Source organism: Eptatretus burgeri, chromosome 9, assembly GCF_056783735.1.
Source record: "Eptatretus burgeri isolate ZD-2024b chromosome 9, Ebu_testis_v1, whole genome shotgun sequence".
In the NCBI taxonomy this organism is placed as follows: Eukaryota; Metazoa; Chordata; class Myxini; order Myxiniformes; family Myxinidae; genus Eptatretus; species Eptatretus burgeri.
In genome coordinates, this window is record NC_140969.1 from 39,084,958 (window position 1) to 39,101,708 (window position 16,751).

The 16,751-nt window shown below is 45.6% G+C and overlaps 1 protein-coding gene across 11 annotated transcripts in view; it reads left to right on the forward strand.

The window, feature by feature from the left end:
* The window catches only part of LOC147019946 (uncharacterized), a 66,856-nt gene that overhangs the window by 48,083 nt on the left and 2,022 nt on the right, over positions 1 to 16,751 (forward strand). For 5 of the 11 annotated variants that reach the window (XM_085894836.1, XM_085894830.1, XM_085894833.1 and 2 more), the window contains 3 exons: positions 8,739 to 8,932; positions 10,205 to 10,314; positions 10,400 to 10,498. In XM_085894836.1, coding sequence (XP_085750962.1) covers positions 8,739 to 8,932; positions 10,205 to 10,314; positions 10,400 to 10,498 — 403 coding nt within the window. Of the gene's footprint in view, positions 1 to 8,738; positions 8,933 to 10,204; positions 10,315 to 10,399; positions 10,499 to 16,105; positions 16,177 to 16,387; positions 16,500 to 16,751 lie in introns of those variants that run through there. The other 6 variants (XR_015061586.1, XR_015061589.1, XM_085894834.1 and 3 more) reach the window with 5 other exon arrangements.

Consider the following 16,751-nt stretch of genomic DNA (forward strand, 5'->3'; position numbering starts at 1 on the left):
ACAGGGAGGAATACCAAAAAAAGAGTAACAATGGCCTGGAGAGGAACACGATGTGAAAGAACCATTGTGCGTAAATGAGATTGTAGATATACGTGGGTGAGCACATGAGGTAGTGATGGACAGTACATTTAAAAGACTAAAGTAAGGAGAACAAGACGGTGGACACATGGAGACTACTCCACGATAGGGAGAATAATCGGATGAATGCAGGCGGGGGGGGGGGGTGGAGGGGGGCAATGAGCCTCGACTTTGGAAGACTGAGTGGGTGAAGTGTGTGACCTGGGGTGGCTTGGGAAGGACAGAGGAAAGAAGGTGCAGTGGGGGAAGGGGGGTACAATGCCAGATATCAGCTTGTATAAAATAGAGAGCCTAACAACTTGCCACTGGTGAGAAAGTGACAGCCCATGGGAATCTTCCTCCTTTCTTAAGATTCCAATTGTGCAGAAGACGTAGTTTTCGACCACCTCAAGAGGAGTAGTGTGGGACATAGGACCACCAGTTCACAGTGCAGAGCGAAACTACATGGGGCTTTATTTGAAAGCCTTGTCTGTTTGAAAGATAGGCTCAGCTTAGGAATGCCCGCACTCTATGGAGAAGGCCCAGACGGCAACTGGCCTTTGATGTCAGCTTGGTGATGTGATTTTTCCATGAAAGGTTATGGCAGATAGGAAGGGCAAGGATTTACAGGGATGACTCGTTTTACCAGTGCTTGTCTGGAGAAGTGGATTGGATAGCTTGAGTGATAATGTTTGTGGATAGAGAGTGTGAGAGCGTGAGACTTGTGGTCTTTAAACGTCATGTTCCAAGTCACTGACCAGCGGCGTATCTTGTCCAGGTCTGACAATAGGTATTCAGATGCGGCTGACCTTTCACAAGTGTGACATATCATTCTGCACAGGGTGGAGTCATCAGCAAAATGGTAAAGTTGGTTTTCAATAGAATCAGACAGATCATTGATATACGAGTAAATCAGCAATAATGGAGATTGTAAGATGCCGCCTTGTGGAACCCCAGCAAAAGACACTATCACGGGCTACCCACCGTTTCCTCTCATTGAGGAAATCAGATAATCATTTGAGCAGGAAGCCTAAATACCAAATTAAGATGTGATGAAGGACCAGTCTTTTTTTCTTGTGTACAATGTCGAGGCTTGTATGGGAGCCAACACACAGAACGTACAACAAGGGGAACAGGAGACAAGAGGGGCGGGAGAGGGAAGCAAAAAACGGTTGGGAACAGAGAGAATAGGAGATAAAAGATAGGAGATCTGTGGAAGGGTGAGGGATGTTGTGGGGAACATGGGGTAAACAAGATAGACATGACAGGAACTTTCAGATCATTACACTTCAGGGACTTTCAGGATGAAAAGCAGGGAATTTGAAGGAAGTGGGTTTGTGGTGGATTAACGGGGGAAGAAAAGATCATGGTTTTGGATGGGGGAAGATAAGAGATGCTGGTGAACAGCTGTGTTTAAGAACTGGAGGGAAGAGTGGGATTGAAGAGAGTGTGGGAGTTTGTTCCAAAGGCAGGAAAAAGAGGAATGAAAGAGTGAAGGTGAGCAGTGATTCTTGATGTTGGTAGTTTTACCAGAAGGGGTTTGCAACCGGACCTTGAACACCCTGTGGAAATATGGAGTGGTACATGTTGCAGACAGAGCAGGAGGGGCGAGACCAGAGAGGAGATGGTAGAAGACAGAAAGACTAACGACCTGCCTGCGGTGAGAGAGTGAGAGACCCAAAGATTCAGCTTCATCACGGGAGATACCAATGATCCTAAATGCCTTGGTTTCCAAAGCGTGAAGCTGAGAAAGGTGAGAGGTGGGAGCATAGCCCAGAGGGGAGAGCAGTACTCCATCAGACTGTAGATGAAAGCTTTGTATGTGGTCAGGAGCTCAGGAGTGCCAAGGAAGGACTTTGCACGACAGAGGATGCCCAGTTGGCGACTGGCTTTGGAGGCCATCTTGGAAATGTGGCTTTCCCAGGAGTGATCATGGCAGGTAGTGAGGCCCAGAAGCTTGCATGAAAGGACTTCTTCAAGAGGATTGTTGAGAAAGTAGATGGGGGGGGGGGGGTCCAGACGGTCCTTTCGACGAGACTCCAAGTGCAGGACCAGCTTGTGGTTTTTATCCAGATCTGCAGAGAGTGAAGAGGTTTCTACTTGCTGATCTGAGAGATAGCAAATGGTAGGGCAGAGGGTGGTATCATCAGCAAATAGATAAAGAAGATTTTCCAGAGAGTCGGAGAGATCATTGATGAAAACCAGAAAAATCACAGGGCCCAGAACGCTGCCTTGAGGGACTCCAGCCTGGACAGGAAGAGGGGATGAGAGAACTCCATTTAGGGCCACACGTTTGCTGCAACAGGAGAGGAAATATGCGAGCCATGAGTGGAGATGGCCTTGGATACCATAGGAAGAGAGTTTGGTGAGCAGGGTGGGGTGCCAGACCGTATCGAAAGTACGCGATATATTGAGGGAGATGGCTCTGATTTTATGTCTGGCATTGAGGACCTCCATCTATTGTTGGGAGAGCAGAAACAGCATGTCCAGGGTGGAGTGACCTGGTCTGAATCCAAATTGATGATCGGAAATCAAGTCATTGAAGAAGAGGAAGGATTTAATGTCTGAAGCGATTATAGATTTGTGAACCTTGCTGATGATTGGGAAAAGGCTGATTGGTCTGAAGTTGCAGGGTTCTGTTTTTGCACCTCTTTTATGCAGAGTGGTAATGTTTGCTGATTTCCGAGCAGATAGCAGATGACCTTGAGCAAATGAGAGGGTGAATAGAACAGAGGGTGAGCAAGAGCAGCAGAGCAGGTTTTTAGGCCACATCGGCTGATCCAGTCAGGACCAGTTGCAGAATCTGAGTCGGGGTTTGACAGCAAGCTCTCTACCTTTATTAGGAGAAAAGGACGCAGAGTCCAGGAACAGCTGGGTGTGACTGGGTAAGGTGGGTACAGAAAGTGATGGGTTTGGGACGCAACATTTATAAGCAAGCATGGAGTTTCGGCATTCAGCCTTTTCACATGCAGTGTCAGCTGTTAGGCCATTCAAGGTAAGGGAGGGGATGGAGGGGGAACATACACCAGAAACAGATTTGATTAGATGCCACCAGTATTTGGAGGAGGGAGAGAAGTTTGAGAGTTCAGACTTGAGATTAGAAAGTTGTTGTTTTCTGGCTCTACTGAGGGTAGACACACACTTGTTCAGAGCTTTGTGGGAGGAACTGAGATTACCCTCAGTTGGATTTGCCTTCCATGAGGAGAAGGCAAGTTGTTTCAGGAGAACTGCCTCGCCACAAACTTCAGTGTACCATGGACAGGAGGAAGGGTATAGAAACTGAAGACGAGATTGGATAAATCCGTGCATGAGAGCAAGTTTCTTTGAAATAATTCCCATGACGAATTGACGTCGGGGAAAGTATAGATGGGAGACCAGTCTTGATGTTTGATGGCTGCCTGAAGTCCCTGCCAGTCGGCCTGAGTGAAATGCCAGACTCGACGGTGCTGAGGTGGTTCTCTAATAGCAGCCAGAGAGATGTCTACTTTCACAAGCACATGGTCAGAAGAACCGATTGGAGCGGAGGAAGAACAAAGGATATTTTCAGGGAAATTGGTCAAAATTAGATCCAGAAGGGATGGAGTACCATTGGTTGAGATCCGGGTCGGGAAGTTGATAGATTGTGTCAGTCCTAATGAGTCGCAGAAGTTTTTAGCTGTTGTGCCATGGCAGGTGAGAGAGGTGCCCACACCCAGCCAACTGGCATGATGACAAATGAAGTCACCACATATGAGGAAGAGTGAGTTGGGATGAGAAGATAGCAGTTGGTCCATGTTTTCGGAAAGCGAGATGTAAATGGAGTCATCACTGTTTGGTGGACGGCACAGCACACATATATACATGAGGTGGGAGTGGAGCGGAAGTCGTAGCCAGAGGTATTCCTGGTGGAGTGGGAGAGTGAGGGCAGTGCATGGAGAGTGAGGAATAGAGTCTTTGATGAAGAGAGCAACTCCGACGCCAGGACGAACCTCAGGTCTGTCATACCAGAGGAGCGAGCAACCAGAGAGATACTAGGGAGTCAGAGACGTCTTGAAGGAGGATAGTTTCTGTTAAGCAGATTATGTCTACTTTGTCAGTGGCAACCTGCTTGGAAAGATCTATCAGGATTGAGCGAACGCCCCAGATGTTTGAGGTTCACATTGTTAAGGAAGAGGGAGGGGAGTAGGCTTTGGGTGTAGGGGAGGGGGAGGGTCGGACGAGGGAGGAGGGTGGGAGGTAAGGAGAGTTGTTGAAAGAGTGTGGGGAATTGCAGAAGGGAGAGGGCTGAATGAGGAGAAGAAAATGCTCGGTGGTGATGGGTTGAGGTAAAGTGGGGAGTGATAAGAGAGGGGGCAGGGGGCAGTTGTAGATTGGAACCGGTAGAGTAATGAGATGGAAGAGAGAGGGCAGGGGAAGGATGCAGCTTTGTGGATGTGAGGGGGGAACTTTGAGAAGGGGGGATGAGGGGGAGATTGGAGGGAGAAGGTGAGGGGAGAGTTCAGTGAAAAAGGTGAGGGGGGGGTTTTTGAGAAAGGTGAGAGGGAACTTTGGAGGGGGAGAGAGTGTGAAGGTATCTTTGAGAGGGAGGGGTGAAAGGGAGGGGAGAGTGTTAAGGTATCTTTGAGAGGGAGGGGTGAAAGGGAGGGAGAGTGTTAAGGTATCTTTGAGAGGGAGGGGTGAGAGGGGAAACTTTGAGAGGGAGGGGAGACGTTGAGAGCAGACACAGCCAAGGGGCAGGAGGGCAATGGGAGAGGGAGGGAGAGGGGAAGAATGAGTAGTGGTAGTGGTACGATTAATAAGGGAGCGAGCAGAAGGAGGTACAAGAATTGAGGGGTAGGGTCAGAGGGGGAGGTTTGATGAGAGGAAAGAAAGAGCATGTTTGGGATGTTGAGGAGTGTATTGATTCAGAGAGTGAGATATCTGTAAGGTTGGAATGAAGCCCACAGATGTGAGAACACCACACACTTTGGGACACCAGAGAAGCTGATACTGAAGCAGAAGACAGTGAAGAGGTGCCAGGAGCGGAGGTGTAAGGATGAGGGTTAGGAGATGGGATAACAGGTGAGGGGTTAGGAGGAGGTAGATGTCAGGAGGTGGGGTGAATTGGCACTGAAGTTTGAAAAAAAAAGGATGATTGATGGAACACGAACATGCATTGCAAACTGGGATTTTAAAAATGTTTAAGTCAGAGATGCGATTAAAGACATTTCTTGATGGATGCAATAAAGGAGAATTCAGAGAATGGAGAAAAGAAACGTTGTAACAGTGGGACTTCTTAGACACGGGATGAAGGAAAGGTCAAATTGAAAACAGTCTTTTGAAGAAGAAAAGGAGTAGTGAATTATGATACAATACCAAGAACCACACGTGTGAAAGGGAGTTGAAGCATTTTTAGAGACCGTTTAACAAAGATTAGGTAAGATTCAGTGTAGGAAAGGTTGAAGAAAAATCGTGAAGGTGTTGGTGAATGTGGACCGGCTAAAGTAGAAGGAAGATGGTAGGTCAGCAGAATTAGGAGGAAGAAGAGTCGGTACAGGAAGTCATGAGGCTACATGGGGGAATAAGGTAAGGAGGGAAAAGGATTTTTTTTTTTTGTATTTTTTTATATTTTAAGACATGACATGGAGGGTGGAGGGAAAAGTGGAGAAAATAAGAACTGATGGTAATAAGGAGAAATTACAAATAAACATGACCGTGCACATTGATGGGAAGACGGGTGGGCCTCAGGAAAACCCGATTTGATAAGATCGACAAAAACTCACCAAATAGTACAAATTTTGAAATAAAACTGATCTAGGAACACACAGTAAACATGCCAGGGGCAACAAAATAAACAGTCAAAACGCGACAAACAGCGACCGGAAACTTATCTTTGAGACGGTCAGCAGAGACCCCTGAGAGAACCAACCGTCGCCTCAAAACCGGAAGTCTTGATGGAAGAGAGTGCATTTTAGGCCAGACCAATCAGCCTGAGAAAATTGCCATACATGTGTCTGCACCTTGACTGTTCTCTAATAACTGCAAGAGAGACATCCACTTTTACCAACGTATGGTGTGAATAGTCTCGTGGAGCTGAGCAATAGCAAGACAAGCTGAGGAGGAGCAAGATGAGCAAGACATGTCATATGACATGACAAGGTCCAGTAATGAATGGCTACCATTTGGAAAGATGTGTGTTGGAAAAAAAGAAAGAAACAGACTGAGTATGTCTCGTCATTTAACAGAATAACTTAGCTGCTTGTCCATGTATTGAAGTAGGTGAATCAACATAAATCCAGTCAGCATGGTGGAAATTAAGGCTTTCACAGCTTAGGAAGAGGTGCCAGGGGGGTGAGCAGAGAGCAGAGTGTCAATGTTTGTAGAGAGAGTCTCGTATATGGAGTAATCGCAGTTGGGGGTGGGGGGGGGGGAGGATTGGCAGATCACATCCAGAAAACAATATATTGTTACAGAGGCACACAAAACCAAATGTACTCCACAGGGTTGTGTGTGACCAATGAAGGGCATGGGATGGGAGGAAGGGAGGAACAAACATACACAGCGACACCATCACCAGTGTGGGATCAGGCCTGTCATAATGAAGGAGACAGTAACCAGGAAGACATGCAGTTAGAGTCCAGGATAATCCCAGGAAAGAAATGTTTCCGTGAGACGTACAATATGTGTTAGCTGCAGGAGCCTGGATGGACAGATCTGTAAAGTTGGAGTGTGGACTTCTGATGTTGATGTGACAGAATGTTAGAGAGGGGGAAGAACATTCAGGAGAACACTGGTGTAGATGAGCAGAGACCGGGTGAGCAGGGACATTGTGTGTTTTTTGGACGTGAGCTCACCCTCACCACTGCATTCAACATTTACATCAAAGATTAGTTGTTTAATTGTATTATTTTACATTGAAAGTTATCAACTGTTAAAATTATATATTTTTTCACGTAAGCCACAAAAGCTCTTCTTGCAATTTCTCGGTCCCGTTATTATTATTTCTTTTTTTAACAACTCTCTTCTGGCGTTGCCCCTTCTGCTCTCTCAACCCTCCGACCTTCCCGAGCTCTTTCAAGATCTACACATTCTTCCAGCCACCCACTCTTGTTCTTGTTTAAAAAAAAAAAGATCTAAGGCTCGTAGTCGAGTTGCTACACTGAAGCACGCGTCCACACACACAGATGATTATACTGTCAGACGAGACAAACAGCCACTGAGCTTGGACTTCCCTGGGCACTCTGGTACCAGCGATGTCACAACAATGGGCACCGCCTTTCTCACCGCACTCTGCAGGACATTTCCTTAGGAGCACCAAAGCGTCCTAAGGAATACCAAAATGTCCTAAGGAGGACCAAATTTCCGTGCTCTATCCCTGTAAATGCTGAGCGTCAAGGAAGTTAGCAGCACGCACCATTTTAAGTCTGGTATGATTTGGCTGGGATTTGAACCAGCGACCTGCCAGACTCTCCCAAAATGCAAGCTGACTGCACATCTCCACTCCTTTGTTCTTCTTTTCTCCTATCTGTGGAATTGCTTTCCAGAGACTGTTCAATTGCTCCGTTCCCTCCAAGGCTTCAAACAGACTGCACCACTATGTCCGCCATCCCTCTTCCATACTAATGCTCTTCTCTACCCCCATTAAATCTACCAAAGCTCGACTCTCTTCCCTCCTTTATCCTCATTCCCCTTCTCGTTGCATTCAGCTGCTGCCCCACGGTCAGGGCGTTATCTTTTCGCCCTATGTCTCCTCCTATCCATAAGGGGACAACGTTTGATTGCAGTACAACCCCGATCGAACCGAAGACAGAAAGCACACCTTTGCCATATCAGTTAAGAATAAAACCAACATAATGTACAACAAACCTCCCCGTGTGGTAAATTGGAGCGCATTTGCCTTCACAAGTAATTTTGAAAGATAGTACACTACTTTAACTGGGATTTTGGAGATTGGAAAGGGGGTGCATGGTTGTGTGGTGCTGAGAGTAATTTGGGTGTATTGCTGATGGAAAGCACAAACACGTGGTTTGGGTGTTTTAGCAAGATGAGAATGTTGGTAGCAAGATGTCTTGACATGTTGTAAAGGTGTGTAGTGGGCAAGGTGAGGCACCTACTGAGATTTATAATGGATTGCTGTTCTTGCATTGACTGGCTAACGACTTTTATAGCACGCTCATAACTGATTAATTCAGCTGCTTTTAGTTTAGTTTCCCACACTTTGTGGATGTAACTGTGGAAACTCGTCTTCTCAAGTATTAGTAACTGGCCTTGTGGAGCATCTTTTGTTTCTGAGGGAATGTTGGAACATCTTTTCTGATTGTACAAGTTATAGGTTGTGCACGTAAAAGATGTTGTTTTAAAATTTTAATGTGCAAATGCTCTCTCCAGGGTAGCTAGCGTATCCCAAAATCTTGTTTGTTGACTGAAGGGTGATCCTCCTTCCTTATTATGCACACAAAAATGGCTGAATTTCCCCCTACCCCACTTTCTTCCCGATAGGCAATGACATGTCCCATCTCCTCCAAACTTTCTTACACTTCTCCACCTACACTCCAAACTCCTATCCCTTACTTACCTTTCTTTTCCCATTTCACGATGAGACTTTAACTTGAGATCTTAAACGTGTGCCAGCAAGTAAAGGTGTGGATGTTAAGTGTAAGCCATCGTTGTAACTTGTTTTACATTGCTACTTTTTTAACTTGCTCTTTCCTACTGGGAACTAGTCTGCATTGAGTGAGCTGGCCACAAGCTTTCTACTGGCTGTGCGAAAGAGTCCACGGGTCACTTTGCTGAGATCCGGGGCTGCGGGGACGACAGGGGAAGATGAGCTCAGCGCAGAGGCCTGGGAGCTGGTGTTTGCCCTGCAGCTGCTATGTGCCCAGTTGGGCTGGAATTGGACGCACAATAGCTTTATCCGGTACCACTCACCTCATTCACGACCCTGATCATTTGTTGTCCTGCTCCCCAATCACCGGCCAATCCTCCTCACATTCCCACTGGCGTGTTTACCCCTCACGCGAAGCGAAAAGTGGGGTCAAGCAAATGGTTCAGCTTGTCTGTCTGTCTACATACGTTAGCCTATGATCGAGGAACTACTTGATTTCAATTGAATTTTACATTTTGAAAACTGTAGAACACAAACCTGCACAAAATTTGGCAAATTGTATGGAATCTCATCTCGAGCGCACTTGCACACAAAGGAATGAGGTAATTGTTTTTATCTGCCTATCTGGCTGTGAAACAAAATTGAAAATAATTCCAAAACAGAAAAGTTACACATTTAGGGAAGTCATAAAGAACACAACAGGCACGAATAACTAATTTAACATGTTAAATAAGGTGGTGTTAAAGATGCTGCATCAATGGCGGTAAACTTCCGACAAAAGTCTGTTTCGTTCTGTTCTCTCCAGCCTTTAAAACTTTTTATTTCAAGTGAATTATATACTTGAACACGGGAGAACACAAATCACCTTCTTGTCACTTCCAAAAACCTCCAGTTTAGCAGTAATTGGACAATAATATTATGCTCCCTCGGCCAATCAAATGTGCCGCTCACGCTCAGCATTGGGGAATATTGAGATTCAGACAAAATGACGGCGAGTCGGAAATATAAATCGTGCTCGGAAATGCAAATCAAGAGTTGAAAAGATCCTTTCCATGTCCTTTTTCTCAAGACTGCAGTGGGGTAAAGGTGTTCTCTGAACTCTCCAGTTTCTGTCATTGTTCATTCCAGTACCTTTTATTTAAAAAAAAAAAAATCCTTTTTTATCATCACCAGTCACCATTGTTCATGTTATTCTCAAATGCATCCTGATGTCCTTTTGTTCAGCTTTGAAAGTGTTAGCAGAACTGCTAAAGATCTGTTTTGGAGCTTATTGAATCGTCTCATGCCTGGTGTTGGCTTAATGGTTAAGGTAGTGGGCTTGGGATCCTAGGGTCCTGAGTTCAAATCCCGCTCAGCTGTTGAATTAACACCAGGTGGGGTTGACTCTGCCTGTCATCCTTCCGAGGTCGGCAAAAATGAGTGCCAGCATGCTGGTATACTGTGTCGGAGTGGCGACCCGTCCAGGATTGTTCCCAATAGCCAAGGAGACTGCTTCGGCGGCACCAACGCTCTGCACAGAGTATGGTCCTTATGGATGGATGGATGAATCGTCTCATCCATTGCGTTCTCTTTGTTTTCTCCCAGAGAACTTATCTGGCCTCTTCTTGCCAAGTGGGGAAAGCAACAAGATGGGAGCCTGGGTGGAAATATCCATGTGACCGACCCGTCGGTGGCGACGCTGCTTCGACTGGTTGGTGAGTGTTAGCATTGTCTACGTTTGGTTAAATTGGATAAATTAACACCCGATTAATTATTTACCATTATTTCACTGTGCCACAGGCAAGCTGGGCATCTTGGGACTTAGTTTATGCTCGAACAATGGTGTGAAGAACATTCTGGAGGTTCTGGTTAAGATGTTACAAAAAACATCCACAGAAGGTAAATGCACAAGTCCAACATACATCCTTTGACTACATATGTATCTGCAAATGTCCTTGGAATGGAAAAGGAAATTAATGGTTACTGGATGAACATGGTTTTTTTTATGGCTGGGGGGTCCTCGGTGGGCTGTAAGGGGTGGGGGGAGCGACACCAGATGTGAGGTGGGAGAAGAACACAAGACTAACCAACTTGCCTGTGGTGAGACAGCAACAGGTCCTTTGCTTTGGCTTCCTGCTGAGAAATACCAATTGCTGTTATTAATAAAAAGACATTCTTTTTTTTTCTTCTTCTATTTTTTTTTACAGGAGTGAGTTTTAAGGAAGGAAGAGCAAGGTGGAATTGACAGTGTGACAAACATCAAGGGAATGAATCAACAGGAAAAGAGGAAAGGGGGGAAGGGAGTAAACAGTGAAACTAGTAAATACAAGTGGTGCCAGGCACAACAAATCCTGCCCATTTAAGGCATAAAGTTATTTTGGGGATCAAATTTAAATTTGATATATCCTTAACCTGAATGTTGATTATAAGGAATAGAATAAGGAATATTTTCGTCTTAGTTTGAAGTCGATTAAATCATTTTTGACGAAGTTATGAGCGAAAAAGATTTTGACCTTTTCGTGACCTAACCTTGACCTAATTGGACCCAAAAGTTAATGGGGTCATCCGAGGTTCATTACCCACCTGTGGATACAATTTGACAGTGTTTGAGCCAGCTGTTTTCCCGTAAAGTTGTATTTTCATAACCACGTTTTAGTGTCAATGGAAAATTTGTAATTTTGACCGATGGCCATGATCCCCAAAACTTCGGACCCGACTGATCTTCACAAATATGCATTTTTCACTATAGGAATGGGTAGGATTATACGTGACAAATAGAATAAGGTTCACTATAAGCTTAGTTTGAAGTAAATCAGATCATTTTGACGGTTATGAGCGAAAAACGATTTTGATCTTTTCGTGACCTTGACCTTTGATCCAATTGGACCCAAAAGTTGATGGGGTCGTCCAAGGTTCATTGCCCACCTGTGGGTTAAATTTGATAGTGTTTGCTAAAGCCGTTTTGCCATAAAGTTGCTAACAGACAGACAAACAAACCGGACGATTACAATATCCCGCTCCCTCCCTCCGGGAGGGGGTGGGATAAATATGGTTGGGTTCAGAAATGTTAATGGGGGAAATAAGGATCATGGGATAGAATTGGTGATGACAAGCGATGGGGATGCACTACTTGCTGGAAGCTCAGGAGAGGTGAGGGGGAGGGGGAGAATGAGACATAACAGCCTCTGGAAGGTGGTTCCATAGACAGGAGAAGCAAGGAATAAAAGTTAATGTGTAAAATTGGCCTGAATTTTGGGATTTTCACCAGGAGGAGTTTACGGGAAGAATGTGTGCATCCTGTAACGGAAAGGGTGAGTCGGAGGACTGCAAGAGAGCAATATTGGAGAAGAAGCAATAAAGAGACCACCGACTTACTTGCAATGTTAAGGCAACAGGTCTTGTGCATCTTTATGTCCATCTCATCATGTGAGAGTCCAACAATTTTGAGAGCTTTATGTTCCACAGAATCCAGGAGACACACGTGATGCTGGGGAACCAGCCTATCGTGAAGAGCAGTACTCCTTTTGATGTACAAACAAAGGCTTTGGTGACTGAGTAGTCTTTAGGCATAGGCATGGCCTCGGTCACTTGGGGTCCGTTAAGCATAGGCACAGCCTCAGTTGGTGACTATTGGGTATTTCCTGCACATGAATACTCATTAATTCCCAGGTTCTTAATGCTGAACAAGTATTTTGTCTTTGGTGCCAAAAATGCATCACCTACTGCTTCATGTATCTGGAGAAGACCGGCATATTGGCAAAAGTGCATGTTTGGTGTTCATCGGTAGAGCATTTTTGGCACCCACCGAGCACTCACTTTGCCGAAACTCAGACTTTTGTGGACAACAGCGTGTGCTGTACCATGAGACAGATCAACGATGGCAGCTATATTGTTGGTTAATATATGCCTGTCCTTGCATATCAGTCTGTCAGTCCTGAACACATTGTCCTCTGTGGCAGCAGACACTAGTCACCTCGGTCATTGTTCAATGCGCACACCCTTCCATCCTTTGCGAAAGCATTCACACCATTTGTACACATTTTTCCAAGACAAACAATTAATAGCATGTTGTGCAGTCATTCTCTGAAGAATGTCACGTCGTTTTGACACCATTAGGAGGAAAAAACCAGATTACTCAACACTCCATTATGGTGCACTTATAGTGGAGCAGCCATCTTTACATCACAATTACCGGTGCCCGACCCGACTCGGGGAATTTACACACACACACACACACACACACACACACACACACACACACATTTAATGAAGCAAAATTCACTTTAATCATCGCCTTAACCTCGTACAGTGCCTTCAGAAAATATTCACACCCTTCCACCATTCTTGAGTGCCTTCAAGACCACCATCATTGATGTTGCCGGTGGATGTCTTGGAACTCACCAAAGGGCGATGAAGAATTTTGGCTCTCGAGAGACACTGGATATCATTGACCAGAGTGGCAGGGCCAGGCATAATGGCAGAGCTGAGCTGTACAGCGAGTTGAGGCGTAAAACTGAACGTGTGTTGAGGGTGGATAAGGAGGCCTATGTGCAAGAAACCTGTGAGGGGGTAGAGCATCACCCCTGGTCAAGTGATTCACGTCCTGCTCACAGGGGAATTCGCACATTGCTTTCATCCAAGCCCGTTCCTCAGGGTGCTGCAGTTAGAGCGGAGGGTGGTGGGCTCTTGACAAAGGAGTCCGAAGTGAAGGCCTGCTGTTCCAGTCTGATCCACGAGCTGTTGAGTTGGATGTCAGGGGTGTTAATATTCCTATTGCTGACGTTCCAATCAACTGTGGTCCACCTTCGTTTGTGGAAACAGGCTGCGGTGAACTGGTTGAAATGGGGTAAAGCTCCGTGGATATGTGGCATCCACGCTGAACTTCCCAAGGCTGGTGGGAATGCGGTACTCATGTCGATGCATGCAGTCCTGTGCTCTGCCTGGAACACAGGCATCATCCCAACTGACTGAAAGAGGGAGGCTTGTTGTCCCTCTTTGGAAAGGGAAGAGGGTGATCGCTAGGACTGCAATAACAAGCAAGCGGTGACGCTGCTCTCAGTGCCAGCCAAGGTCTTTGCTCAGATAATTATTGATAGGGTTCGCCACCATCTGCTTGAGCACCAGTGCCCACAGCAGTCAAGCTTTATACAAAAGAGGTCAAATATTGACCGCATCCTTGCCCTTCGGGTACTCACAGAACACAGAAGAGTTTCGGCAGGGACTGTTTGCAGCCTATGTTGATCTCTGCAAAGTGTTCGATTCAGTGAATCGGGATGTCCTTTGGGGATTCTTGGTCTTCATGGGGTGCCACCAAAACGGATCAATCTGACGTCTGAACTATACTCTGGAACTGAGAGTGCTATGAGATGTGGTGATACCATCTCCGACTTATTTCCATTTGCGACTGGAGTTTGTCAGGGGTGTTTGCTGGCCCCCCACACTTTTCAGCACTTGTGTGGACTGGATTCTGGGGAGGATGTCAGAGAGATCAAGCTGCGGTGCATCGTTTGGGAATACCAAGATCTCTGACCTTGATTTCACAGATGATAGTCATCTTTGCAAAAACTCTGCATATCCTTTTGGGGGCCCTTGAGGTGCTGAATGAGGAGTCGGAGCTGCTGGGATTAGAGGTTTCCTGTGTCAAAACTAAGATCCAGGTTTTCACTGACATATTAGATGCTGATATCTTGTCTGTACCTTTTTATAGTGAGGATGTTGAGGTCACAGAGAGATTCACTTACCTTGACAGTGATATTCATGTCTCTGCTGGCTGTGAGCCAGAGGTCAGTAGACATCTGGGTCAGGCCTGGGGAGTAATGGATTCACTAGATCATGGGGTGTGGCGCTGTCAGTACCTATGCAGGATGATGAAAGTCACATCAACTGTGCTCTACTTGGTGCTTCCAGTCTTGCTCTGCAGATGTGAGACTTGGACTCTGACCAGGGATCTGAGATGGAGACTTAATTCCTTTGGTACCAGGTCTCCTTGGAGAATCCTTGGCTATCGCTGGTTGGACTTTGTGTCCAACGAGCGGTTGCTGAGAGAAACTCAAATGAGATTTATTACCTGCATAGTCCATTCGCCTCAGCTGCGGCTGTATGGACATGTGGCTCATTTTCCTGACGATGATCCTGCTGACCAGATTCTCTCAGCGAGGGAGCCTCGTGGGTAGAGGCCAATGTGCCAACGACATGCCTCGTAGTTGCCACAGGTTGATTGGCATCTCAAGATGGGGATGGGCCAGGCAGCTGCCTGGGGGATGGCCAGACGGAGGCCCCTGCAGTACCGGTAGAAAGTGAACACAGTGATGCGCTACTCCGGCGTATGCTCCCAAACCTGACCTGACCTGAGTCAATGCTTCGTCGAAGCACCTTTGGCAATAACTACAGCTTTGAGTCTTCTGGGGTATGTCTGTATCAGCTTTTCACGTCTCGGTTTGGGAACTTTCTCCCATTCTTCCTTGCAGATTTGCTCAAGCTCTGTTAAGTTGGATGGGGTGCATCAGTGAACAGCAATCAAGTCTTTTCACAGATTCTCAATGGGATTCAAGTCCAGCCTTTGGCTGGGCCACTCAAGGACTTTCACATTCTTGTTCTGAAGCCATTCCAGTGTTGCTTTGGCTGTTTTTTTGGGGTCATTGTCCTCTTCCCATGCAAAAATGCGACAGTTAGAATAATAGTATATGAGAGTTGTACTCTCTTATGAAACGTAGAACCTTATGAAAAGGTGCTTCTTCTCTTTGCCTTCTGTTTTTTCAAACCCCGCTTGTACAGTTGTAATTGAATCCCAATTCTGGTGTATGTGTACTTTTAAAATAGGAGACAAATGAACATCTATCAGTTCCTCATGGTGTTTATTTTAAATTGGGAAGAACAATGTGGAAGACTATTTGACATGCACTCAATCTCGCAGTTGCAGCGTTGTGAGGTGTGGGGGGGAGGGGGGAGGGGGTTGAAGAAACCTGCTACATCTTCAGAAATATTACGTTACCTTCAAATATTTATATTGCAACCCAGACAAAAATAACATTCCTTTCCTGTAGTAATTCTTTGCAGATTACTGCAGTATATGAGAGAGGACAACTCTCATATACTGCAGTAATCTGCAGAGAATTACTACAGGAAAGGAATGTTATTTTTGTCTGGGTTGTAACATAAATATTTGCCACAATTTAAGGTCTTTTGCACTCTGAATCAGGCTCTCCTCAAGGATTTGCCTGTATTTTGCTCCGTTCATTGTTCCCTCTATCCTTTCAAGTCTCCCTGTCCTTGTTGCTGAAAAGCATCCCCATAGTATGATGCTGCCACCACCATGCTTCATGGTAGGGATGGTGTTCGACGGGTGATGAGCTGTGCTCGGTTTCCACCAGACGTTGTGCTTTGCATTCAGACCAAAGAGTTCAATTTTCATCTCATTTGACCACAGAATCTTTTGCCTCATGCTCTCAGGGACTTTCACATGCCTTTTTGCAAACTACTGGCGTGTTGTCATGTGCCTTTTCTCAGGAGTGGCTTCCTTCTGGCAACTCTCCCATAAAGCATGGATTTGTGAAGTGCTGCAGAGACTTGTCCTTCTGGTAGGTTCTCCCATCTCAACCAAGGAACTCTAGTTCTGTCAGAGTGGTCATTGGGTTCTTGGTCACCTTCCTGACCAAGGTCCTTTTTGCCCAGACGATCAGCTCGAGGAAGAGTCTCGGTAGTTCCATAGTCTTTCCATTTCTTCATGATTTTGCTCTGTGCTCTTGGGGACTTTCAACACTCTAGAAATTGTTTTATACCCTTCCCCAGATCTCTGCCTCCTCACAATTCTATCTCGGAGTTCTACGGACAGTTCCGTGGACTTCATGGTAGAGTTTCTGCTCTGACATGCACTGTCAACCATGGGACCTTATGTGGAAAGGTGTGTTTCTTTCTAAATCATGTGCAGTCAATTGAATTGGCCATAGGTGAACTCCATTCAACGTGTAGAGACATCTCAAAGATGATCAAAGGAAATTGAATGCACCAGATCTCAATTTAGAGTATCATAGCAAAGCGGTTGAATACTTATCGACCCAAGACATTTCAGCTTTCTATTTTTAATTAATTTGTAAAAATTTCTCAAAAAAAATTCCATTTTGACATTATATGGGATATTATGTGAAGATCAGTG